Source organism: Musa acuminata, chromosome BXJ1-11 (assembly GCF_036884655.1).
Source record: "Musa acuminata AAA Group cultivar baxijiao chromosome BXJ1-11, Cavendish_Baxijiao_AAA, whole genome shotgun sequence".
NCBI classification, from domain to species: Eukaryota; Viridiplantae; Streptophyta; class Magnoliopsida; order Zingiberales; family Musaceae; genus Musa; species Musa acuminata.
In genome coordinates, this window is record NC_088337.1 from 9,072,501 (window position 1) to 9,098,532 (window position 26,032).

Here is a 26,032-nt window from a genome sequence, read left to right on the forward strand (position 1 = left end):
CCTCGCTGCCAGCATCAGCGGAGTGCACCCGTCTCCGTCGATGGCGTCCACGTCGCTCCCCCTCTTGATCAGGAGATGCACTGCGGCCATGTTTCCCCGCCGAGCGGCAAAGTGCAGAGCGTGGAACACTCCGGCGTTGCCTCTCTCGAGAGTGAACTCGAGCATCGCCTGCTCGAAAAGATCCCGGTTCTCGTTCGACCGAGAAAGCTCGACGGCCGTCTCTCCTGATTTGTTGCGTAGCTTCATGTTGGCGCCGGCGACGAGCAAGACGCGGAACGAATTCACGTGGCCTTCTCGGGCGGCCGCCATGACAGGGGACTGCCCGTTCTCATCCTGCTCGTCCACGTCGATGTCTGGTCGCGTCAGTAGCACCTCCAAGGACCCAACATCGCCGCACTGGGCCGCGAACATGATCGGGGAGAAGACGTTTCGATCACTTGATCGAGGAAAGGTTCCCTGCCGAATCGTGTCGAGAACTGCATGCTGGAAACTGAAGCTCCAATGGCCGGAAGCAGCGACCGTAGCGGCAGACACACCGGCCGAGCTCACCAGGCCGAGATCGGCACCAGCCGATACGAGAATTCTGAGGCATTCATCACGTTTGTAGCGTGCACATAGCATCAATGCCGTCTCTCCGGTGTCAGTTCTGGGGTTCAGGTCGCACCCTTTGTCGATCAAGATCTGCAGAACAGAGGCCAGGCCGAGTCGAGCAGCCATGTGGATCGGCCGAAACTCGATCTTCCTGCTGGTCCTGACGGGGAGCTCGCAGTCGGCTCCGCGTGCCAAGAGGGTGTCGACAGCTCGAGGATTGGCGCAGAGGATGGCGTGGTGGAGGAGGGTCCGGCCGTGATTAGGCGCGTTGGGAGAGTGATGCTGCAGGAGCATGCGGAGAATGGTGCCGGTGGACTCGAAGTACTCGACGGCGCACCAGGCGACGCTGTAGGGCTCGGCCAGCCCGGCTCCAACGCGGAACTCCTCACCAGTGTCGGCGTCCCACGACCACGCACCCAGTCTCACCTTCGCGTCCTCCCGCACGCCGGCCTTATCACACACATACGTCATGAATCTGTAGGTCGCAGGATTCAAGGCATAGGGAGTGTCAAAAATACCTGCAACAACCGCCGGACGGCGGCAGCCTGACGGCCGACGATAGCGGCGATGAGGGCGGTGCAGTCAACGTGGGTGTGCAGGGATGGTTTCAGCGAGCGGAGCAGCAAACGAGATGTTGCATTCGGATCCGCTCCACACTGCATATAGATTTGGGAAAGTGGAACTCAAACATCACCGCCATCAACAAGGCAAAGCGAATGGAAATGGGGGTATTTTGAGAGCACACCGAGTATGTACCTCGATGAGGGTGTCGACGACGTCGACGAACCCTCGGGAGGCGGCCAAGGCGAGCGCATGGGCGGCGACGGGGGGACGCACGAGATCCGATCCCATGAGAAGCTCCGCGAGCCTCGCCCTCCCGTGCAGGCTGGCCTCCATCACCGCCTCCTCGCAGGCGTGCTGCGACGCCCCGGCCTTCAGCAGCAAGGCCGCCACCTCCGCCTGCCCCTCCCTCACCGCTGCCGTTATCGCGTGTCCTCGAAACAGCTTCTGATTCACGTCGGCGCCTTTTTCCTTCACAGTCCCCCCCCCATTAACCAAAAACATCAAAATTAGCCAACCATAACAAATTCTTGATCTCCAGTTATCTCAATTCCACTAAATTAATCAGTAAATCGTCAAAAGAAAGATAAAGACAAGATATAAAGGAGCAGCAGAAAAGTATCAGGCGCTTTATTTCCTTTGTCTTCTTGTTTGTTCTTTACTTGCACCTGGTCAGTACCAACCCTGCATGGGTGAAGTCAGAGCAAAGCGGTACATCCATCACAAATGCGCGTTACATTAAAGATGCGATAGCAACCCTCTGATCAGGTGAAAACGGTGCCGATGAGTCGGATGCCGGCAGCGACCGCATGCGCCGAGAGCCCTTTCTTCAGGTGTTCTGAAAGCGAACAACTGGCAGCGTCGTGACACCAGACGGCCACAGGCTTCCGAAATCGTACAGTCCAAAAAGCCTTCCCTCTCGCAGGTGCAGTGCAAGTCGAAGATACCCCACCTCCATGCAATTAAGCAGTAGAAATCATGAGCTTTGAGAACCGTGCGAGGTCTCAAGGCCGAGGATGACGGGTCAATCAGGAAGAAAACTGCAGGGGATTTAATAGGGTGAACACACGAGGGTTCGGCCAGTTGGACGGACGAGATGCGAAGTCCCACGCGATACGGCGCGTGCGCGCTGCGGGAGTCTGATGTAAATGGGGGCTGCCGTACGACAGCTCGCACCACTGCGAGCAAGATGGAGCGCATTCAATACCTCGCGGATATGTCGCGTGAGCTCGACGCTCCTCCGCCCACTAATTACACTTCCATTGATTGTTAGGATCAAATTCCGCACCCAATTAGAAATGGAAGGGCAATCGGCCAAGACGGTACGGAACTGGAGGCATGAAGTACGTTCAAGGCATTTTAAGAGGAGAGAGAGACGTACAGTCGTGCCAGCTGCGTGGTATGACACCACGCATCGCCGGGGACTCGAGATCACGCGAATCACGGGACGGCACCGGATCGCTAATCGGACGGTCGAGATTTTGCGATCCGAGCAATGGTGGACATCAAGAAAAAGGAAACGGATTCGACAGTCCGATAACCCATTCTATAACATTTCGGACTCAAATATAACGGATCGGGTGCAGCTTTGCGGGTCAAGAAACCGAACCCGATTGCACCCATTTAAGCAATAGAAGTATATTTTGGGAAATAATCGAGATGATAAAAGTAAAAGCAAATAAAAGGGAATTAAAATATCTTCTGTTCGCGATCTTGATCGAATGGGAATGCAGAGTAGGAAAGAGAGGGATGAGGGAGGAGATCGAACCAGGAGCAAGCGGACGAGGGCGAGATCGCCGGCGTGGGAGGCGAGGAAGAGGGCGGAAGCGTCGGTGCGGAGCTCCTCGAACTCCACCCGGACCTCATCGGCGGCCTCCTCGCGGAGGGCCACCACGGCGCGCCGCGCCCGCAAGCACACCGCGCCGGCGTAGTTCACGTCCGCCGCCGGGTCCACGAGGCACTCCGACGCGGCCACCGAGTCCCCGAGGTGCGCCGCCTCCACCAGCCGCTGCGACGCCTCCGAGCCGTAGTCGGCAAAGGGAATCATCTGCTGCGCCGCCTTCGCCGCGGCTCCTCTCCCGCCCCAGTGGGCGAACACCGTCATCTCCGACGCCGATCGGGGCTCCCCGGCCGAGATACGCTTCTTGCTTCGATCGATTGCGCCTCGCACTTCTCTCCGAACTCGAAAGGAGCGAGCGCCGGGGGCAGAAAGGAGGCCGCTAATTTATATAGATGGAGGGAAGGAGGGCTAAAGTAAAAGGCAGATGCGGAGGAACTCCTCCTTTTACCGGCAAGTGGAGGTGACTGGGTGGGTCCCGTCCCGTCGCGGGTGGTTACGGCTTACGGGTTGTGGCCCGAGCCGGCTTGGGTTTGGGACGGCGCCGAATGTGGCTTAGCTTATGGCTTTTTTACTGCCTCTGTTTTCCAACGTTAAATTAGAAAATATTCGATAAGAATTAAATTGTAAGCGTGCACATTAACTTTGTAAAATTTTGAAAGGGTAATCTATGAAAAGCATGAATTTGAGGGTAATAACTCGTTAGGAAAGAACTTAATTTATTTAGGAGCCCATTACCCGTCGAATTAGTATTTTAGGTGATTTCTCAGAAAATAAAATAAAATTTTTTGGAATTCTTGAAAAACATCCTTAATTTTGAGAAATTTTCATAAATCATCCATGCCAATTTAAATTCAGAAGTATAAATTTATAGAAAATAAGAATTTGAAAATAATATAGATTGTTTGGATAGAACTCAATATATTTACCGGCCATCGAGTCTACTAAAATGTCAACAAGAATTAGAAGGAGATATCAACTAAGAGTCTGACACCACATTTTTTCTGACTCCACCTCATGATTCCACTAAGACATCAGTTATAACTCTCTCTCTCTCTCTCTTTCTATCTCTATCAATCTACTTGATCATATATATATATATATATATATATATATATATATATATATATATATATATATTATAACTCTCCACTCCTACAAGTTCCTAAGCCTCATGCTTCTTTAGGCTCATTGACTAATGTTTGAAACCGGTCGAGATGACATATGCTATCATGTTAGGAGAAAGTCTACCTATCAAAAGTATTATTATTATTATAGAGAGAAGAGGGAAAATAAAATAGTAGTACCATTATTTTATAAAATAAAGGCGTTCGTTATAAGGCAAAAATACTGAAATACGATGCTCTGTGTTTTTTTTTTCCGATAATTCATCCCAACGTTATCGCAATCGAAAATGAGTAAAAAGAAGAATTGCGGTGTTCAGTCGGAGTCAAAGAGTGACTTCAAATTAAGACCAACAGCAAACGTGGACGGCATGTGAGTTTGGATTCTGCGGGAGTCGACCTTTCCAAAACTGCCCCAAAAGCCGTCGGCAGTTGAATCCCCGAGCCAAGCCAAAAGCCTCAGCCGAGCCGAACCAAATGCCACCACGTGGATCTCGCTACACCCTCTCTCTCTCTCTCTCTCTCTCTCTCAAATGCACATTGGCTTATCAACCGTAAACTATACATATAATGCTCGATTGTCTCTCTCTCTCTCTCCAAATTTGAGTTAGGAAGAGGGGAAAGGAGGCTGCCACTCTGCAATGGTCATTGGAATCAGTAGCTCACCATGGAACTGCATCATAACGTGCTCATTGCCCCAACACATACAACAAGTCAACGACTCACTGGTTTGGATTCACCAAAAGTCAACCAAATGTGCATCCTCATGGCATCTTAATTCCTATGAGACATGGGAGAGAGCCACTGCTCCGAGCCATCCTGCCGAGGCTAATCCCATCGCATCGGATCCCCAGAGACTCACGTGCACTCTCTCTCTCTCTCTCTGTCTCTCTCTCTCTCTCTCGCTCGCTCGCTCGCTGCACGTTCGATGTGATACGCCCTCGCAACGAGTCAAACAGCTGCGCACAAATACGAACAAGATCTCATGTGGCATTCGAAACATAGAGTAAGCACCACGATCGATGTGTCTTCTGCTCAGGTTGTGATTGGTCTTCGAGCGTGCAAGGTTCCATGGATGACCAATGCGAGCTCGGCGAGTTCTGCGAGAAGAACAAGTAATCTAAGCTGGAGAATGGCAAGCTACGAACTACGAGATCACATAAATTCCTGTACTTGTGACTGAGGTCGAAACTAGTAGAGTTGTGGTCGGAGGTGCCAACCTCTCACCGGACTGGTGGTTCTTCCTCTTGCTGCTGTCGTCCAGCCAAAGCCTATGGTGTAGGAGGCCATGTGCCTCCCTCGTTTGGAGCTTCCAAGAAATTGACATCCACATGAGTCATCTCCCCCCGAAGGCTTATATTCCAATGCCATTATCAACTCAGAGTCTAACCTCGTAGGCGACGCAGTAGCTCGAGGGGCTTAGCCATGGCAGAAGTCCAAGTTCATGCACTTCATTATTAGGGTGACCTGCATTAGCCAATCTTGGCCTTGCAGCTCCAGAGATGAGGTGCTCCAGGCACCTCCATCAAGTACACTTGTCATGCTCTTCCAAATGGTTCTGGAGGCTGTCACCATGGTCCATCAACTTCAGCAGTGAGACAAAGTCATGACAGATCCAAGGCTGCCTCCATCAAGGTCCCTCCCATGGTGTGCATGGCCTAAACAAAGTAGGGGGTGGGGGGGATCAGCAGGCATCTCTCATTGCCTGAAGCGCAAACGAGGCACAAAAGGACCCCGAGGCCTGCACTCATGTTTGCTTGTGTCCTAAAGCTCCCAAGAACAAGCAAATATCAAGTAGAACCATCTTGTCTTCACCATCGGATATCATTTCACATCCTCCTCCTCCGGTGTGCTCGGAATCATGTCACAGAGCGAATGACCTGAGGTGGAAGACATCATTTCGGGATGACAGAGTAAACATATATCATTCTGGAATGAATGCAAATAACCTGACAACGTTTGATATGCTGCACAAGTGCATACCATCTCTGAAGCAAAAACATAAGATCATTTGAAGGTAACAAAATTTCTTTTGGAAGGCTCATCATCTTATCTTGTCTCAAGCTGTGTTACAACTTGCACTCATGGAAGTAGTTTCCTTCGAAGCTTACCTTCATTTGCTGTGCCTTCTTCACCTGTCAACACTGCTCTTAAACAAATGGTTTCTTCTTCAACGGGAGTTGCTCACAGAGCTATAGCTTAAGCTTTAAATTGACCAAGGAAACCAGTGTCTTCAATTTGCCTCAGACACAAGTGTGTTCTAAGATAGCCACCCTGCTCATGAAAACTGTTCATTCGGTGTCTATGTTGAGAGAGTTTATTTCTCCCAGGTTTTGGATCCCACATAGTTGAAAGGGGAAATGTATACTTTACTGAATTTTCGAGTATATGTATATGTAACATAAAATGGGAAAAATGTATATGTCCTTTAGACTTATGATCGATTTCATGTTCGTAGTGGCCTTCTCGATGAAGCTTTATATTGCATTCAATTGTTTTAGGTTCCTATTACTGTTGTTCGAGGTATTCTTCTTTATTTTTGGTAACATCAGGGAATCTTCTTTTTCTTTCGGACGTGTAATAATATTGAGAAAAGATTGTTATTGATTGGAATATTAAAAAGGTCTTCGAAATCGCTCTCTTCCCCCATCTAAAAGATTGTTCTTTTAGATGTTTCATGTACCAACAATTTGTAGCACTATAAGAACATGACACTCCCACTTTGAGATCTGTCTATGGAGTGATTTTTCTTCCTCCATGGCAAATGCAAATTCACAACCATGATTTGTTACAACAAAGCCAAACTTGTCAAGTGTCATTAAGACTGTTAATTTCTATGGATGACTTTACTGAAAGAAAAATGTGAATGAGCAAACATAGGTATTGGAATCAAAAAGAATAATTAATCAATTGAAAGAATAGGAAAACATGCTTTCCAAGTTTTGAAAGGACAATATATATGAGGATGCCTGAATAATGTAATACAAAGAGAGAGAGAGAGAGAGAGAGAGAGAGAGAGAGAGAGAGAGAGAGAGAGAGAGAGAAAACCTTTGTTAGGAAAATCTAGTTCTTGAATGTTAAAAAGGATCCACCTGTTCATTTTTTATTCATTTTATCCCTACACTTCTAGACTATGGTGGCTACCTTTGTTCTTTCTCTCGCAGATGAAGCCGAGTGTGAAGAAACAAGCTTATCCGTGGCATGCCAAAATAAAGACTATATTTCCTTCTCTGTTTTATACTTTGCTAATGATTATTGCCTCCAGTTGGTGGCTCAGCTGCATTCTAGGTCAATAAAAAGAACCCCTCCACAGTATACCTGCGGTAGTAATCCATTGCCAAATAAAAATGCTACAATCATGATCAGTTCTGAATTTAATCTAGGTACTAAAGACGGTTGCAAAAATATAAATGGCTTAGCTATAAGGTGCTTTACATGTCTCACCAATGAAGGTATTCTCCGCCTAAATGCAAAGAAGTGTAGTTTCATATAGCCATCATATTATATATTACTAGTGTGATATTTTCAATCCAGATAGTCATGAATAAACGATGCTTCTGTATACAGTATGGTTAGGAGAATACTCAAGTAACAAGATGTATATGCTCCCTGACAGTGATACTTCTAAAGACTGCCATGTAAACTGAGGTCCTTAGCCATGCACATAAACTAAGAGTTTGTTGCAAAAAAGCTTTCCATCCATTTCGGGCTAGCAAACTCATTCCGTTTATTGTGAAAATGTTAAGACCTCTGATTTCTTCCTCCTTTCATTGTTTCCATGTTAGTCATCAAATAGCCTAAGTAATCCAAGCAATGGATTTGGATTAAAGCCTAGGCGGTAGGATGATGTAATCTTGTCACTTTTCGAGTTAGCCAACACATAACCGAAGCTTCATACTATTAGCATTCTTGGAAAATTAGCATTTAAGCATACCCTAACTCTTGAAGTGCGATTCTAAAAGCATGTGAAGAAATATAGTCATTTGTCAAATCAACCAGCCTTTACAAGTACAAGATATATATTGAAATCCCAAGTGATACAATATATATGCTACACATATGTTCCTACATGAATATTTGTTCAGAGTATGAACTTGTACAATCTTTCTTTTAAGATAAGATGAATAATTTGCATGAATGGAACATAAATTTATCAAAATAATTTGATTATCTCAATAATATGCATCTTCATCTTACTGATCACACATATGACATGCTTAGAAACCTAAAGACCAGTAATCATGTAAATGTCAATATGATATAATTAAAAAAATGATCCAAGAAGAATGAAAAAATAATAAAAATTTCTAGGAGTCCATGGAAAGATTGTGTTAGAACCCTTGCAGATTCTAAACTTGGGGTTGATCTCTTTAGGGGATCGGCCTCCTTGGAACTCTATAGGGGTTCCTCCCTCCAAGTTGCTGCTCAAAGGCTGCAGAAAAGATTCATCTATTGCTTATGAAAAGAGAAGGAATACATGGCTATTTATAGGGCTTCTAAACCCTAACTCCTAATAGGACTCCTACTTAAGACTCTTACTTCTAACCAACTCCTAATAGGACTCCTACTCAAGACTCCTATTCCCTTACAACTCCTAATTCTTCTCTAAGAAAAAACCTCCTACATGAATGCCCCTCACAATTAGGACTCTCCTAGCTAGAGTCCTAACAGAATGTCCCTCTCAATTAGGACTCTCCTAGCTAGAGTCCTAACATTTTTACATGAATGTCCCTCTCAATTAGGACTCTCCAAGCTAGAGTCCTAACAGACCCGCCCTCTTCAAATCAGCCTTGTCCTCGAGGCTGATGATTCATGAATTCTGGGAATTTGATCTTCAAGTCGTCATAGTTCTCCCAAGTGGCATCTTCTTTTGGTAGGTTCGCCCACTGTATTAGCACTTCATTAGTGGGTCGTCGTCGTCGAGTCACGATCCGTCGATCAATAATGGCACTTGGCTGGGTCTGGAGTTCTCTTTGGGTAGTCATATTTGGTGGGTGGCTTTGGGCTGTCTCCAAGCACTTGTTTAAAACTTCCGGTTGACTGTTGGTTTGTGGGTGATATGTCGTACTCCTTTTCAATTTAGTACCCTGCATATAGAATAACTTTGTCCAAAATCTGCTATTGAAGATGCAAGTAGAATTTGTCACAAGCACAATGCGTCACTTATAGTGTAATTCTTTTGAGTCCCAATTGTAATGAGCCATGGGGCTTGGTGCTTCCTCCAATTTTTTTATAATCTTACTAGTATCTGAATCTTCCTGCCATTCCATCTTAATATCCTCAAGGAAGTCGCTGGTCGGAAGTGAAACGGTCGAAACTTTAACTTGCTCGGGTAGCTGCGAAAGCGCATCTGCAAGAACATTCTCTTTCCCCTTTTTGTAAGTTATTTCAAAATCAAATCCAAGAAGTTTTGTTACCCATTTTTGCTGCTCGGGGGAAGATATCTTCTGCTCCAAGAGATATTTTAGGCTTTTATGGTCGGTCTTGATTTGAAAGTATCGCCTGATCAAGTACAATCTCCACCTCGTTGCTGCGCGCACAATGGCGAGCATCTCCTTATCATATGTTGATATATTTTGATCGGAGGGAGATAATGCCTTGCTAGTGTATGCGAGTGGTCGACCATCTTGCATGAGAATGGCTCCAATTCTGACTCCAGATGTGTCGACCTCAATAATGAAGGGTCGGTTGAAATCTAGTAGTGTTAGCACCGGTGTCGTCGTCATGGCTGCCTTAAGTTTGTCGAAGGCAGCGGAGGCTCTGTCCAACCATTGGAAGACATCTTTTTCTAGTAAGGAAGTAAGTGGTGCACTGATCTTTCCATAGTTTTTCACGAACTTGCGGTAGTAGCCTGTTAAACCCAGAAAGCCATGTAGCAATTTTATGTTTCTCGAGGTCGGCCAGTTTTGCATTGCTCCAATTTTGAAGAGGTCCACTGCCACACCTTCCTCTGATATGATATGCCCAAGATATTCCACCTTTTGTTGAAGAAAGCAAAAATTCGTGGTTGTTGTGTGTTCAAAAGGTGGTTTTCCGTATGTCTTCTTCGCATGCTCGTATTTGATGATACCCGGATCAAAGGTCCAGCTTTGTAAAGATTTGTGCTCCCTTTCATCTAGCAATTCATCTACTATTGGAATAAAGTATTTTTCCTTGATGATTATGCCATTGAGAGCTCGGTAATCAACACATATTCGCCATGTTCCGTCCTTCTTGCGTACAAGTAGCACCGGCGAAGAGTAGAGGTTGCAACTTGGCCGAATAACTCCTGTTTCGAGCATCTCTTTTATAATCCTTTCTATTTCATCCTTCTGGAGATGTGGATACTGATATGGCTGAGCATTTGCTGAAGATTTGCCTGGAAGAATCATTATACAATGATCATGCCGACAGGTAAGAGGTAGGTTGCACGGTTCGTCAAATATATTTGAAAATTCAGTAAGCAAAGGAAGTAGATTTGGATCTTCAAATTCTGTTGGCTCTCCCTTAGTTTGCTGCTCAAGTTGTACCAAAAAGCCGCTGCATGCTTTATGCAAAACATTCTCCATTTGTTGTGTGCAAATCGTTGTTATGTCGCCCCCACGTTTCCCGTGCAATGTCACCTGTTTCTCCTTACTGTAAAATTTCATAATTAGTTGCATAAAATTCCAAGAAATACCACCTAATGTCATCAACCATTTTATTATGAGCATGGCCTCATGATCATCAAGAGGGAGAAGGAAGAAATATGCAATCATCTCTTGGTAAGGCCTCATGATCATCAACAGTTTCACTTGTGGGCGCCTACGATCATACTTCAAAATCCGTCCGTTGGCGACCTTAACGACAAACCTGCTACAATTCTCAATAGGTAAGTTCATATGGACAACAACCTTACTGTTTAGGAAGTTATTAGTGCTGCCCGTCTCGATGAGAACAGTGATCGGTTGTTGTTTGAGAAGGCCTCCAACTTTCATCGTTTGCGGGTTTGAGTAGCCAGCTAGTGTTTGTACCGTAACTTCGGTCGGTTGTGGCTCTTCTTCTGCATCTTTTTCTTCATGTTCAAGGCTCTCTTCTGAATGTTCAATGACCTCTTCTTCTATCGGTTCAATCATAAGAAGTCCTCCTTTACTACAGCGATGCTCACGGCTCCACGGCTCGTCACAATACCAACATAACCCCTTCGCATATCGCTCCCGAAGCTCTTCTCCTGTTAACCTCTTTGGTGCAGGGACTTGGTCGATAGTAGGGGGGGCTGAGGGCTTCAATATTACTGGTTGAGGAGTGACCCTAGTCCTCCGAGCTTCATGGTTCAATTGCTCCTCTTGATGTCGTGCGAAAGAGATGGCTGCCATAAGCGTGTACGGTTGTCGCGCTTTAACTTCTCCTCGGATCTCCGGCTTCAAGCCCTCAATGAAGGTCCTCAATAGCTGTTTTTGAGACCAATCATGATTTTGATTAGATAACCTTTCAAACCTGGTTTGGTACTCCTGAATGGTGGAGGTTTGTCGGATCTTTGCTAGTTGTTCGTCAATATTCTCGTAAGCGGTTGGTCTGAAGCGGATCAGCAGTCCTTCTTTGAATTGTTGCCATGAAAGGACTCCATAAGTATGTTCAAACTGTTTAAACCACTGTATAGCATCCCCTTCAAGATGTATAGCTGCAATTTTCACCATAGATACATCCATGGTTTTGTGGTACCAAAAATATCGCTCCGCGCGCGAGATCCAACCAATCGGGTCTCCTTCTTCCCATCTAGGGAAGTCCACTCTCATGCATGGATAGTTGGGGTTGGTCATAGAGCCTACCCTCCCTTGGAAGTCATCTATTCGGGCTTGGTGTGATTGGGTAAAGCTCTCTCCTTGATATGATTTCTTCGGGCTTAGTGGTCGGCCCAATCTGAGTTCGGTAAAGAGCGTCCGAATCTTATCCTCCATTCGCGCCTCCAAGGCTTCGAATTTAGCATTGATTGCCTCCTTAGATGTCATAGTATATGGCCCCAAATCAATGATGTTAAGATCTCTCTTTTGCTATTGGGTTAAAGGCATGTATAGGTTGAGAGAAGTGATGGTCGAAAGTGTTGGTGGATTGGTGGATGTAGGTTGCAGTTTAGGCTTGTTTTGTGGCTGTTTTGGGTGCAGTTTGAGGGTGTGGTTTGGTAGAGTTTTAGGGCTGTGGATGAAAGTTTTGGATCTATGGTAGATGGTAGCAAAGGTTTGACAGAAATCCGTGGAAGTTGCAGCAAGTATGTGCTGTCTTGTAAGAGTAGAATTGTCGTCGAAGAAACAACGGTTTCTCGACGTAATTTCCACCAAAAACTTGAGAGAATTGAGGAGGGAATTGATAGCAAAATCACAGTTTATATGACAGCAAGGATATCTAATTTAATCAATAAATTTTTGGCAGTATAACAGCAAGGAAATTGGTGCAAGTTGCAATTGCAGAATTGTCGTCGAAAAATTTCAGCGGGATACGATGAAAATTTGCAGCAACATAAAATCGTTTTTAGAGATGAATTTCTTAATAGATCAATCTTAGATGGAAGCCAAGATGATCTATGAAGTGTATAAGAAATTTCATTCAAAAAAGATTGCAAATAGATGGGTTAAGGCAACGATATGCAACTGAAATTTTCTGCAGCATAGATTTTCAAGTGCAGCAGATTGGACATAAAAGATCAGTAGTTTATATTGAGAATTTTTCAATGAAACCAAAGGGAAATCTACTGTTAGGAAGTGTCAAAGATGTCATAAAAATTTTGTAGAAATTTGGATAAAAAAAGCACAGTAGCAAGATCAAACAGATGGTGCTATGCGGCTTGAATTCTGCAATTCAAGTGCAGCAGATTGGACATAAAAGATCAGTAGTTTATATTGAGAATTTTTTTATGAAACCAAAGGGAAATCTACTGTTAGGAAGTGTCAAAGATGTCATAAAAATTTCGTAGAAATTTGGATAGAAAAAGCACAGTAGCAAGATCAAACAGATGGTGCTATGCGGCTGGAATTTTGCAATGTATCTTTCGTCGTAGAGATGAAAACTTTGTGACGAAAAGTTTATGCAGCAATATAGGAACGATTTTTTTTTTTTTTGGATTTTTGAATAAGGATAACTAAATTGCAGCAGCAGTAAGGTAGGAAACCAGAACCTGTTGCAATTCATGGGGAGATCAAAGGATGATCCGCGGTGGTGGAGATGATGGCGGAATTCGGTGACGATCTTTTAAGCAATTGTGGGAATTACTTTGGATGGTTGTGGAGGGTTGATGGATGGCTGTGGAAGGGCAGCGAGACGCCAAGAACGCTGCTCTGATACCAGGTGTTAGAACCCTTGCAGATTCTAAACTTGGGGTTGATCTCTTTAGGGGATCGGCCTCCTTGGAACTCTATAAGGGTTCCTCCCTCCAAGTTGCTGCTCAAAGGCTGCAGAAAAGATTCATCTATTGCTTATGAAAAGAGAAGGAATACATGGCTATTTATAGGGCTTCTAAACCCTAACTCCTAATAGGACTCCTACTTAAGACTCTTACTTCTAACCAACTCCTAATAGGACTCCTACTCAAGACTCATATTCCCTTACAACTCCTAATTCTTCTCTAAGAAAAAACCTCCTACATGAATGCCCCTCACAATTAGGACTCTCCTAGCTAGAGTCCTAACAGAATGTCCCTCTCAATTAGGACTCTCCTAGCTAGAGTCCTAACATTTTTACATGAATGTCCCTCTCAATTAGGACTCTCCAAGCTAGAGTCCTAACAGATTGTAGATTCAATAGAAAGCATTAGTTATTGACAAAGCACCAAGTTCGAAAGTTCTTGAGGATTGAAGTGATACCTTAAAATATAACATCAGATAGGCAAAAGTGATTGTCTCTCATCATGTCCAGTGCGATGATTTACCTGAAAGGAAGAAAATATGATGTGCAAGGATATTTTAATTTATAATTAACAACTAAGTGGATATATATATATATATACATATGTATATGTATATGTGTATATATATAATACATATGTATATGTATATGTGTATATATAATACATATGTATATGTATATGTGTATATATAATACATATGTATATATATATATATATATATATATATACATATATATATGGGCGCATGATTGTCTTACATCTTCAGCAGCACCAGCAGCCATGTTTATGAAAGAAGCATCCTTCGACCTGAAAGTGGAGACAAACCATATTACAAAAATGAATTTACAGCGAATAGCATCCTATTCAGATAAAGGCAATCTAAAAGATGTAGTACATTTGGCATCCAGGATTTCTCTTTTAAAAAGAAATTCAAAATCTGAGACTAACTCGAATTCAATATAAAGTATTATTTCCCAAAACAACTTAGTGGGTAGGCCAACTTGTTAATCACTTGCATTACGACCATTACTGAGCAGGACATCCCTTAACACATTAAAAAGAAAAAGGGAAATATCGAAAGTACTTAAAGAAGTGATCAATGGAACCCTCTTAGATTAAACTGCTGCTAAGGTGAACGTTATTCTAAAAAAAGATAAAAAAACGGAAGGATGCACCTTGGATGTTGAGCTTCTATCATTTCTAATTTTCCAACTTGTGTCTCATCTTTGACTTTGGCCATGGGGGAGAAAAACTGAGAGAAAAAATGTCAAGGTTGTCAAGGAAATGAATGGCTGCAATAATCTTAATTCTTAAGACACATTTGGCAAATACCTGGTGCATAGATATAAAGACTATGGAGATCCCCAAGATAAAGTTCACGGTCAATGTATGACCAAATAAAGCAGCAGACGCGATGCCAGTAAAAATTGTAGCAACGGTGGATGAATATTTTTTCAAGATTGTGTCTGCAAGAACCATGAGTGACATAGGATTAAGATTATAAAACAAAAAAGCCCCAAAATATTTGGGAAAGAGAAATAAGGGTGTTCAGTCATTGGTAAGCAACACAAGAAACACAGCATTTGTTCCAATTTACCAGCATATTTGAAAAAGAACGATGAAAGTATGCCCTGTGCTGCATTGTTGCAAATCAGAAACATTGTAGCTTTTGAATGCCCTTCAAGAATATTGAAGCTACCAGGTCCTGTCAAAGTTTGAGAATATGAAATCAAAGAATAATTATTATCTCCAGTAAAGGGCATCAGAAACTGCAGAGAGTATGCACAGACCTTAAAACATATAGTCATATACATCACCATAAACAATCAACAAAACCATCAGATAAAATGACAAGACACAAAATCACTAATATCTATTACTGATTGACTAAATAGGCTGTTTTGGTCCATATAATACATCTATATGCAATTGTATGTGTCATGAACAAAGGTGCACATGTATATGTAATAGAGAGAAAACATGAACAGGACTGAGTTAGGAGAATTAATCGAACAAAAAAAAGTACATGTAGTAACAGACACAAACCTGTATGTCTGTGACTCTGAATTATAAGGAAAAGTTGATAAATAACAAATATAACATAAATATGAAGTGAACCATAAGTATCTTCAAAGTATTTATTTCAATTTATCTGTACGTGTCTATGCATAAGGCCATTTGGAGTCTTGGACATGATTGCAGCGAGATTCAGTACAACTCCAGACAGGAGGTGCCATGCTTATATGAATACACAAGTGTTGGCGTTTCATACAATCAAGTTACTTGTGTGATGGCATATTGGGTTAAAACTAATTCAAGTACTACAGTACACCATAATATTACTACATCAAGAATTTAAATCTCAGACTTGGTACTGGTTTCAGTAATTTACTATAGTAGTATGGTATCCGAATACCAGGCAGTAGACTAGTCTGTACCATCCAATATCACCTGTACTGACCAGTACTCAACCATAAGCTTCGTTACTGGTCCTTGCTCGGACCTATAATTAATCGTCCATACAGTACATACCAAATGGTATTTGAAAGTTGAAACGTGAAACCATGATGTGCATTTTTCCCTGCTTTTAGGATCTTTTAGACATAAGCATACAAATATGCGAGAAGGAGATGCATTGACTGAAGGGTATATAAGTGGTTGAAGACCAAAGAGGAATGATGAGAGGGTAGATCTCTGATCATAAATCCAAGACAAAATAAGTACTATAGAAATTACAAATCCAGGGAGTAAACCTTCAAAGCCCCCATAAATTGAGCTTTAATGTGTAGATGCAAATAATTCAAATATAAGAACAAGAATAAAGTTGCAGCTTTTACAGGAAAACAAGCAGCTGGTGAAATATTTATGGCTTAAACAAAATCACCAAACGGTCAATCAAGTCTCTAAGATTTTTTTATGCCAATGCCTGGAAAGTTTCTATTGACATCTGGATCCTACACCAATGTCACAAAGATTGTATTGCAGAATTTTCAGTGGGGCAAATCATAAAATTTCCCATTAGTGCATGCATCATAAGTGGCACCCAAAGCTTTGCTTACATCTTAAGTACTCTATCAGCAAAACAGAAAAAAAGAAAAAGAATGGAATGGAACTCTCATCTTTTCTTTGTCAATTCACATAAGCTTGCCCTTTTTGCTTTAGCATTATCGTATAGAAAAGTCATAAAGGTTCTTCAGAGTCCTAAAAATCCAAAAGGGAAACCTAAGATGCTCGCGTCAATGAAGCCCGGGGAGGGACAATGTACACAACTACACATCAAAAGTGTCACCAAAAACTTCAATTACCACTTAAGTGCTATCTCGGCAAAAAATGAAAAAAGAAAAAAAGGAAAGGGACTCTCTTTTCTTGTTTATTCATCTATATTAGCCCCTTTTGCATTGGCATGATTATACAAAGAAAATATAGAGAAACTTCATAGCTCAAGGTAAACCCAGTGCACACAGCCCTTACCCTACAATTGGAAAGATTGTTTCTGTAACTCAAATACTGATCACTCTTTGTACCAAGGTTCTCTCTCAGTTCAGGGAAAGATGATCTATCCACATTTCATTTAGTTCCTTAACTAGTTGACCTACGCAATAACCTCACAACTTGTTCCCCTTCAGATTCTTCATCTAATTTGTGCCTTTGCAAGGAATGGTGCTCTGCAAAATAATACCTATCACAACCTTTTGATTTATGGCTAGCTATATTCCTTTTGAACTATCAGACTTAACTTGTTTTATGCGAGCCTATAATGAGTAACAACAAAAGATCTAGAGATATTTAACATCAGAAGTAGAGAAACTCAGCACAAAACATCCGTTTGAAAAAATATTTACTTGCTATTCCTAGTAAATACTCCATTGAAGTAGCTGAAACTTCTACAGAGAAGATTCTTTTAGTGCTTGAAATTTTGATGGTTGTTAACCTGGTATAGCATATTGCCAAGAAGTTTCTGGTTAAGTTCTTCAATCTTCTTATGTTTTTTATTCAAAGATATAGCTTTAAAAAAATATGATGGATTTCCAATCTCAGGGATTTATCACTTTCAAGCTCCAGCTTTCTTCTTTCTCCAAACCTCAGATGGTGCCATTTCTTTTTTAGCATGCCAGGCTAGAAGTTGTGTTATTACGATCGTCTTTAATGTAAAAAAAAACATAAGAAGGGAAAGAAAACAGGGGAGAACCAAGTTGTCCAAGAAACGCTGTAATGAACTGGAACAACAAAGCACATAAACTTTGTTAGCATGACCTGTACAGGAACTATATATCTCAATTTGAATCCAAAGAATACACTAGTGCAGCAAGGACCAAACTAATGTCATCACAAGTAGTCTGTTCAAGTAATTTAAAGCACTGATCAGAAATAGCATACCAACTCTGTGTATAGAGTCTATAGACTGTCATATATTAAGCATATGTTTCAAGCAGCAATACTAAAAATATGCACCTTTGAAAATGGCAGTCCCAACAATGCCCAAAAAGTTGAATATTGCTCCATAACCATATAAAAATAAGTTCTGCAAAAATGAGTTATAAAATGAAAATATGGCCTTCAAATAAGCATAATATTATGCAAGTAAACTTGCAGAGAGAAAACATATGCTAAAGGCAATATGACAATCCTCCTTAAGCTACTCATTTACTGAAAATGAGATCAGCAAGACTACATTCAATTGTAAAGAGTCACCTGAAGGTAGATACTTGTCTCAAATTGACTTTTTAAAGCATATTCATTGTAAACAGAAGCCATTGATGGAACAGTAACCTGCAATTTCAGGATACAATGTGAGTATTTAGGACAGAGCAAGATTATATAAGCTATACAAATAGGAATCTTCATACATCCAGGTTTCACCAATCACCTAGATAGCTACTCATTCAAAACATAATATAACAAGTTATTCATCCTTTACCTTGTCTAAGAAAAATTTCATGAGGTAATATTAACTACTAGATGGACTAATATGATACACCGACACTAAAATTCCACGTGGGATCATATCTGGAATTTGTCATATGCTCAAAAGTTCACATCTTAACTTGTTTGACATTCCTGCAGATTAAAAAAAAGGAACTAACAACTTGTGTACACATAAAAATCATATAGCAAGACATGGTTTGCGGTTGTACTTTAAGATGTTCACATAACCCAAATTATTAGAGTTCTACTCTCAAACTGAATATCATGCAAAAACAAGATATAGTAAATTGACGAATATAACATTACTGAAGTGCTCTGATCAAAATGACATGAATTATCAACAATCAATTATTAAAAAATGAAAAATTCCCCCAAAAAAATTACCATCTAATTAGAGGAAACAAGCAAAAATTGATTTATTGCAAAACTCTGAAAGAAACAATACAAAATAAAGAATATTAGTGTCAGTGACAAAACTTACAAAAACTAATGTATAGACATAAGCAATCATTGTAATAGGAAGACCCAATGCAGTGGAACCCTCAGGCAGTGATCGAAGCTGATTAATGCTTATCCCGATTAGCAAAAGTGCAAGAGCCTCCCACTGCCCATCAACAAAAAGAATAAATGAGAAACTTAAATGACAATATCAAATAATTATAGCTCAAATGCATGATATTACAATCGTCAACGAGTTATATGACTCATGGTTAAGCTCCCCACAAGATCATCTGGTATCAAGCACTTACAGCAGTATCATATCATATTTCACATTGAAAATTCCTTCTACGATGACAGAAGACATTTCTAGTTTTCATCCATAAAAGTACATAACACATGAATTGCAACTCATTCCAGAATCGACACTTACTTGAATTATGGAATATCGTCTTCGCATTACGATCTTTAAAAGGACAGCAATCACCAAAACCTACAAGAATTTGCATAAATGCAACACTCTATCAGTGATTTGCTTCAATAAAATTCAGTTCTCACAATCTTGTATGAACAAGCCTAGAAAATGATGGAAGAGGATATGATACATCATCACAGCATAAAAGATCAAGTCATTGAAAAATATTAAATAGGTTAATAAAAGAATAAGCAACTTATTTCATCGTACACAACAGTATGTGAAAGAGAGCTAGCTGAAAATTATAATTTGCAGAAATACATTTGTTCTGTCATATATATAACCAGATACAACCATATACTATTCCACTTTATAAAGTCCTTAGAGCTAGTCAACAATGTTCATGTCTATCAAATATATTTGTGAGCATAGAGATTTGTATCAATAATATGACATTTTTATCCTTGTTTTACCAACCAAAATCTGTAAATCAACTTGGAAAATCACTGTAAAATCGTCATATAAAATACATAAAGAGAACTCCTTTGAGAACATGTCCTCTATCTCTATTTAATGTCAATAATCAATACTTATCATTCCAGCAGTGCTTCACTAAAAAAACTACTTTGATATAAATGGTTTAGAATCACTTAGTGTAAAGCCTAAACATTTATATAGAAGCAATACCTTCAGGTTGCTCAACATTTTCACAGTTGCAGGATTAAAGTATAACTGCAAAGAGAGTGAAATTAATAAATAGACAATCATAAACATTTGAAGCACTCCAATCTAGCAATAGAACGAGCAAACATAGGCAATTGTAGGTTATAATTTTGTCAAAATGTACAAAGCTAGATATATACCTGCATGATAAACTTTAGGTAGTTGTTAATTGCATATAGAAGAGCAGGAACAGCTAGAAGCACATTATTCCGAGCTGCCTGTAAAATGTGGCACAATCTCCAAATCAAATCATAGCATGAGCATATCATGTAGACAGACAAGAATTTGATAATGATCTTATGAATTTAATGAATATGCAGTAGCTCTGAACATAAAGGAGAACAGAGCAGAAAAAGAACAACAGATAAAGCAAGCAAGAACAGATAAGAAATGATATTCAGCTTGCAACACCTTCAGTAATAAGACATCTTCTTGGATACTCTCTGCATAACTGGAAGTTTCAATTATAGGCAAGCAGAAGCAATGAATTACATTCCTTGACAGCTCTCATGGGTATAGAATCTAAACTCAATGTTGAACAATAAAAGAGTACAAGTCGTCAACCTTCCCCACTTTTTCTTACTCCTGGTATTGAAACCAATGCACAAAGAATGAAGGATCTATAGATGCTCCAACTTAAATATTATTTCACTACAATTTTTTACAAGCATATAAAATGATTAATTTGAATAAAAAGTTAACTACAGATTTATCACTATTCTTTCACGCTTTCTTAAACATCCTCTCCAACATTGATACTCACACCAACAAATATAAAATAAGGAGAAATTGATACACAATTATGGAAATAGATATGTTGTGTAAAAAGTTGTAGAAAGATCAACGCAACCTTAGGATTCCAAGTTGATTTTATACAAATTTAAAAAATACGACTGATAAACAGTAATATTTAAAAAGTGATTACTATTTTACCCAAGGTATACAGTTTCGAATAATACCGCCCGGTACGGGCGGTATGTATCGGTCCGTCAGCTGACCGGTACACGGACCACCCGTTAACTGATGATATATATATATATATATATATATATATATATATATATATATATATATATATATATATATATATATATATATATATATATATATTTATTTATTTATTTATTTATTTATTTATTTATTTTTTTTTTTTGTAAGGCGACGTCGCCTGTGAGGGAGAAGGAATATATATATATATATATATATATATATATATATATATATACTGAACGGTATACCGCTCAGTATATAATATCGTACCGTATCGAACGAATGTCGAAACACCGATACGGTACGATATTTCAAACCTTGATTTTACCTGTCTATACCCAACACAAATATGTTTCACCTCTGCATACAAAAATTAGTGAATAAAAAATGAAATATCTGGATCCATACTCATCCTAACACATGGACCTGTTCCATTAGCTAAGGCACTTCGGACACATCATTTGGTGACTAAGTGCAATGCAGGTAGCATTTCCTTGAAAAAAGATACCCTTGCAGGAGTCTACTTCAAAAGTTGAACATGTATAGTTTTCTGTTATATGGTAGAAGAAAGGGAGTGAAGGGACAAGAAAATTGAGAGGAAGGTCAGCAATGAGCAGTGTGAAAGACTGCCAAGGATGCATAAGCTCAAATTCAAGCCCACTGATGTGGCACATGAAGTACGCAGAAAGGAAGCACCTTCTGTTAGCCTAAAATATTATCCCAGTTAGTGACAGGAAACTTTCAAGGACAGTGGAAAAATTATGTTGCGAGACTGAATAACAACTGCATCACATATGCAGTTTCTTCTCAGTTAAATGCAATGCACAATAAAAAAAAAAATGCAATCCACAATGATCTATTAATCATCTGGTAGGCATTTACTAGAGCACTCCAGTCTACCTGGCAAATACTATAGATCAAGAAATACTTTGCCAAAAGATACAGCTCAGGAAAGAGTTTTGGGAAAGTTATAGACAACAAGGCCCAAGAAATTACCAAATATACTGAGCCATATTACTCTTCAATATTTATTTAGTTTTTCTTTCTTCTAAGGAAGTTAAATATTATTAAAACCCTATATAAAGAAATAATTGTTTTACTTGTCTCTAACAAACTTTATATAGGAAAGCAGCATAGCTATAAATTTTATCAAAGAATATAATAACTGCTGAAAAATGGATAACAACATGATGCTACAAAATAAAAAATGTTCACATAAATAGAATGACCACAACAAAAGTTCAAAAGAGAAAATATGAACTATATAAAACTTGACCATAACATCAATTTCGAGCATGCAGAGGCATTACCTGTACAAATGTGGAAATTGACAGAAGGGGTTTTTCTCCAACTTTCTGCCTTCTAGCCTGTAAAGTGATGAATAGAACAAATAACAAACCATCTATTAGCCATACAAAGCTTCACAACAGAAAGAGCAAAATTCCTACCACATGTTCAAATCATATATCTATAAACTATGCATGTGGAGAGAAAGCAAAGGACTTCTTCGAAAGAAACATATTTTAAAGACATAAATAAAAGCTAAATAATGCCTCTCATTATGGTTGATGGATGGTCCTCAACACATTCAAGGATAATGACGCTATGCATCCATAGCACTCTTCCTTCCAATCTCACAACAGTAGAGATACTGCCTGCATACCAATCCAAACCCTTGGCACAGTCCTCAAAATGATTATGCTCACTATGCAGATTTTACAAATGTTATGACCAACTGCTAGATCTGATATCAATCTCCAGGTTCCTTAACAACACAAGTCCAGACAAGATTTTATTTACAAAAAACATTTGGATGGCTGATAAAAAACTTCCGTATTTGTGGCAGCATGAGATCATGCAACTAGAGACAACCTCGTGTAGGTTTTTTTTCAGAAAGGTAACAGTCTCAAAGGGGAGATTTACAAGATCCATTTAGAGAAAAGTATCTCATAAATTAAATTCTAATAAGAAATGAGGTTACTACACAAACCTGGAATAATAACATAATGATGGCAAAGAGTACTTTAGCAACCTCTGTCAAAAAATTTACACTGATGGGGCTAAACTTGAACTTCCCATCCACCTTGGACATATAGACTAGTATAGGCTGCAATAAATCACAAAATCTGGTCAAGTGTCACATTAAACAGATCGATGCAATGCCAGTCAAAATGCATTCAAAGTAACACACCAGAAGCAACTATATAGTGCAATATTATTGGAAATGAACCAGCAAATGCAATAGAGTGTAAGAAACTCTGCACTATGAACATTGGCAATTTACATATCAGGACGCAAGCAGAAAATGTATCAGTGCTTGAATTCATGTGTTTAGTGACAATGGCCATAAGGCAACAGATAAGAATCTACAATCCAATTGCATCTTTTGATAAACACGGAAGCTAACCGAGTCATGAAGATTAAAATGAAAGACTCTACCGTTATGTATTCCAAAATTAAACTAAATCTGGAGATTATGAAGACAAATTGATCGAAATTACCTGGAGACCAACCAAGATACAATCGCCCATGACAAGGAGGAAGTTGAGAGCACGATATTTTGATGATACTTGGTTCCTATGCTTATCATATGCCCTTGATACAGATCTGGGGCTTGGTGAGACAAATTTGGAGTGGCAGACGCTGCATTCTACCATCCCGTTCTTTATCATCTCAAAAGAGGACCTTTTGTAAGCAATACTTGGCTGCTACACGGCCAATAGCAGCAGCAGCAGCAAACCTGAGACCACGAGAGCATATAATAAAATCATCAATCATTACAGAAGGTAAAAATTAGTCATAACAAGTGAACACGAAAAATAAAAATAAAAAAATAATCCTTTAGAAGCACAACAAACCAAAAAAAACATTTACTTAACCAAACAAATATATCACTTGCTCATATGATTTCTTTTTTTCACAAATTTCCAGGTCGAACACAGAGAACAGAACATATTACTCCCCGAATCGAATGGTGGAACTCATTTCTCCATATTACCCGTAGCAGTGGCGAAACAGCGATTTCCTTATGCTCCCAAACAAAATCAAACATCAGAATAATTTGAATTTCCTTCTCAGCTACCAAACAGAGAATCGAAAAAAAGAAGTAACAGCAAAAACCCGCATCCCGGCCACTATTATCGACGACACAAATCCGAGCCGATAAAGAAAAGAACCATATGCAGAATCGCGATCAAAGATTCGAGAACCGGCCAACAAATCAGATATAGGCCCACCTAGCTCGGCTTCGATCGCATTTCTCCACGGATCAAGGAGCCTGAGACCAGATCCAATGCAATCGAGCAAACGCGATAAATATTACCACCTTCGGATACAACCAGAATCACACAGTCGAGGGGCCTTCTTGATTTCCGGACGGGATCCGGAGATGGGTAGGGTTCTTTGATCCAGATTCAAAGGGCGCGGAGAGAAGGCCGAGAAGAATAACAGCAAAGAAGGGGAAGTCGTTTCGCCGCCCTTTTATAAGACACAGCCAAAATATTCGTGGACTTTAACCCACCGAACGTGCCAGTCCGAGAGGAACAGAGTGGCGCCCATCGGTGACAGGAATAGAGCAGACCTTCTCGCTCGGCTCTCCGACGGCCGGACACGAAGCCTCGCGCGGGCCATTGGGTGACTGGGATGACTGAGACCCACCTGTGGCCAGCCGCGTGCAGGCATTAGCCGTGCGAGAAGCTGAAGTCGGTCACTTGCGGCCAGCGCTTTTACAGATCCAATGGCGGTGTTATCCTCTGGAGGTCGTCGTTTCCCACTGTGGAAGTAGTCGCAGTGGTTGCAGTCACGGAGGCCCATGGTCAACCGGGGGGAAATGCTCCGCCTTATTCCTTGCGACCAACCTTTTCCGATGTGTCAGGCTGATGGTCTGTTCATTTATAAGTCTACACAAGAACTAAAATGAGAAGTGTCTTGTACCCTTAGAACAAAAAAGACATGGTCATGAGCTAGAGAGTTTAATGACCTATCAGCATGGTTGAAACTTATAATATTCGACCCATAATATTTATTAACTGGCTAGCAAAGAAAAATATTATATCTAAAATCATGATTTTGAGATTCCAAAAGATTTCTTGGTTGGAATTGATGCAATTGACAAGTGGAGAGGGTCTGTCCACACGTCCAATGTATGTAGATCGTGTTAAAGAGCTTGCTCGAGTCTTTTGAGCAATTCTACCATTAACGTGGAAGCAGTCATACAAGGAAATCTCGATCGTTGTCATTAATAGCATATTAATCATCTGCGAGACTGTCACTAATAGCATACTCATCACCTGCAAATCCAGTGATGGGTCAAAAGATCCATCGCATTCAAGTCGAAAATAAGAGGATACTTTTTGTGGAGGTTACGTCATGCTTGTTCCCTCAAGATATATTTATTAGTTTTGTTTAAACTATATATAGAAAGGTAAACTTAAGTTTTTTTTTTGAAGATTTATTTATGAAAATATTTTAGTGATTTTTTGAGAAAACTTAAAGTTTTGAATTTTTTTTTATGTGATAGTGCTCCTCATTTTCAAAATATCTAAGAGATATTTTTCCTAAGACAACTTTAATTTTTGAGTTTTTAATTGAACTCATTTAAAAAAGTATTTTTAAAGTATTTTATGCTCCACAAAATTAATTAAGGTTCAGATTTTTTTATTATACTAATGATATTCAAAAATATTATAATTCAATCTTAATTAGTTTAAATTATCATAAAATATTAATTATTATCTTTATTATATTAAGATTTTTTATAATATTTTATTTATTTTTAAAACATAAGAACATTTAGATATATTAACTTTAATTATTTACATTTTCATAAGTTCTTTTGTGATTTTGAAAAAAACTTATGAATATTTAGAGACATTTCAAATAAAGGATAATAAGTCCTTATTTGTATCTATTTTATGTAACCTTAAATTTAGGACTATCATTTGTAAAGATTCTTATAATATTTATTTTACCTATCACAAAGAATGATAATAAAAAATATTTCAATTAGGATATCGGACTTACAATGTTTATATCATTGAACCAAAATATTATAATTATAATAAAAATATTAT

At 40.0% G+C, this 26,032-nt stretch overlaps 2 protein-coding genes across 5 annotated transcripts in view; both read right to left on the reverse strand.

Moving 5' to 3' along the window:
- LOC135597160 (uncharacterized) overlaps window positions 1-3,361 on the reverse strand; it is a 3,978-nt gene extending 617 nt beyond the window's left edge. Inside the window, exons 1-4 of the mRNA XM_065089735.1 lie at window positions 2,921-3,361; window positions 1,348-1,623; window positions 1,110-1,247; window positions 1-1,041 (exon numbers count right to left, since the gene is read on the reverse strand). The exon at window positions 1-1,041 is cut by the window's left edge and continues 617 nt beyond it. Of these exons, the coding sequence (XP_064945807.1) occupies window positions 1-1,041; window positions 1,110-1,247; window positions 1,348-1,623; window positions 2,921-3,256 (1,791 nt within the window). The 5' untranslated portion in view covers window positions 3,257-3,361. The remainder of the gene's footprint in view (window positions 1,042-1,109; window positions 1,248-1,347; window positions 1,624-2,920) is intronic.
- A 3,570-nt stretch (window positions 3,362-6,931) lies between these two features.
- LOC135585760 (CMP-sialic acid transporter 4-like) lies at window positions 6,932-24,843 on the reverse strand. 4 transcript variants are annotated; one of them, XR_010481139.1, is made up of 17 exons: window positions 24,197-24,842; window positions 23,462-23,700; window positions 22,951-23,067; window positions 22,271-22,327; window positions 20,111-20,188; window positions 19,935-19,979; window positions 19,266-19,325; window positions 18,876-18,998; window positions 18,161-18,238; window positions 17,921-17,990; window positions 15,066-15,173; window positions 14,801-14,934; window positions 14,644-14,720; window positions 14,227-14,275; window positions 13,926-13,990; window positions 13,241-13,514; window positions 6,932-7,431 (listed from the first exon to the last, which is right to left on the reverse strand). XR_010481139.1 is itself a non-coding variant. In XM_065089739.1 (16 exons), the coding sequence occupies exons 2-15, from the start codon at window positions 23,630-23,632 to the stop codon at window positions 13,940-13,942; spliced, it is 1,218 nt and encodes a 405-aa protein (XP_064945811.1). In that variant the 5' UTR covers window positions 23,633-23,700; window positions 24,618-24,843; the 3' UTR covers window positions 6,932-7,431; window positions 13,926-13,939. The 4 variants fall into 4 exon arrangements, 3 of the variants coding, with proteins under 3 accessions (XP_064945811.1, XP_064945810.1, XP_064945809.1); XM_065089739.1 differs by lacking the exon at window positions 13,241-13,514 and having other exon boundaries at window positions 24,618-24,843; XM_065089738.1 differs by lacking the exon at window positions 13,241-13,514 and having other exon boundaries at window positions 6,932-8,545.
- Between the last annotated feature and the right edge of the window lie 1,189 nt (window positions 24,844-26,032).

Bases quoted from the DNA above. Each gene is read 5' to 3' on its own strand.
- LOC135585760 (XM_065089739.1), bottom strand. From the start codon at position 23,632: ATGATAAAGAACGGGATGGTAGAATGCAGCGTCTGCCACTCCAAATTT. The intron at 14,721-14,800 runs GTATTTGCCAAA...TTTTTCTCTCAG, and splicing joins TCTTTATATCTATGCACCAG to TTTTTCTCCCCCATGGCCAA. The intron at 13,991-14,226 runs GTAAGACAATCA...TCTTCCTTTCAG, and splicing joins CTGCTGGTGCTGCTGAAGAT to GTAAATCATCGCACTGGACA.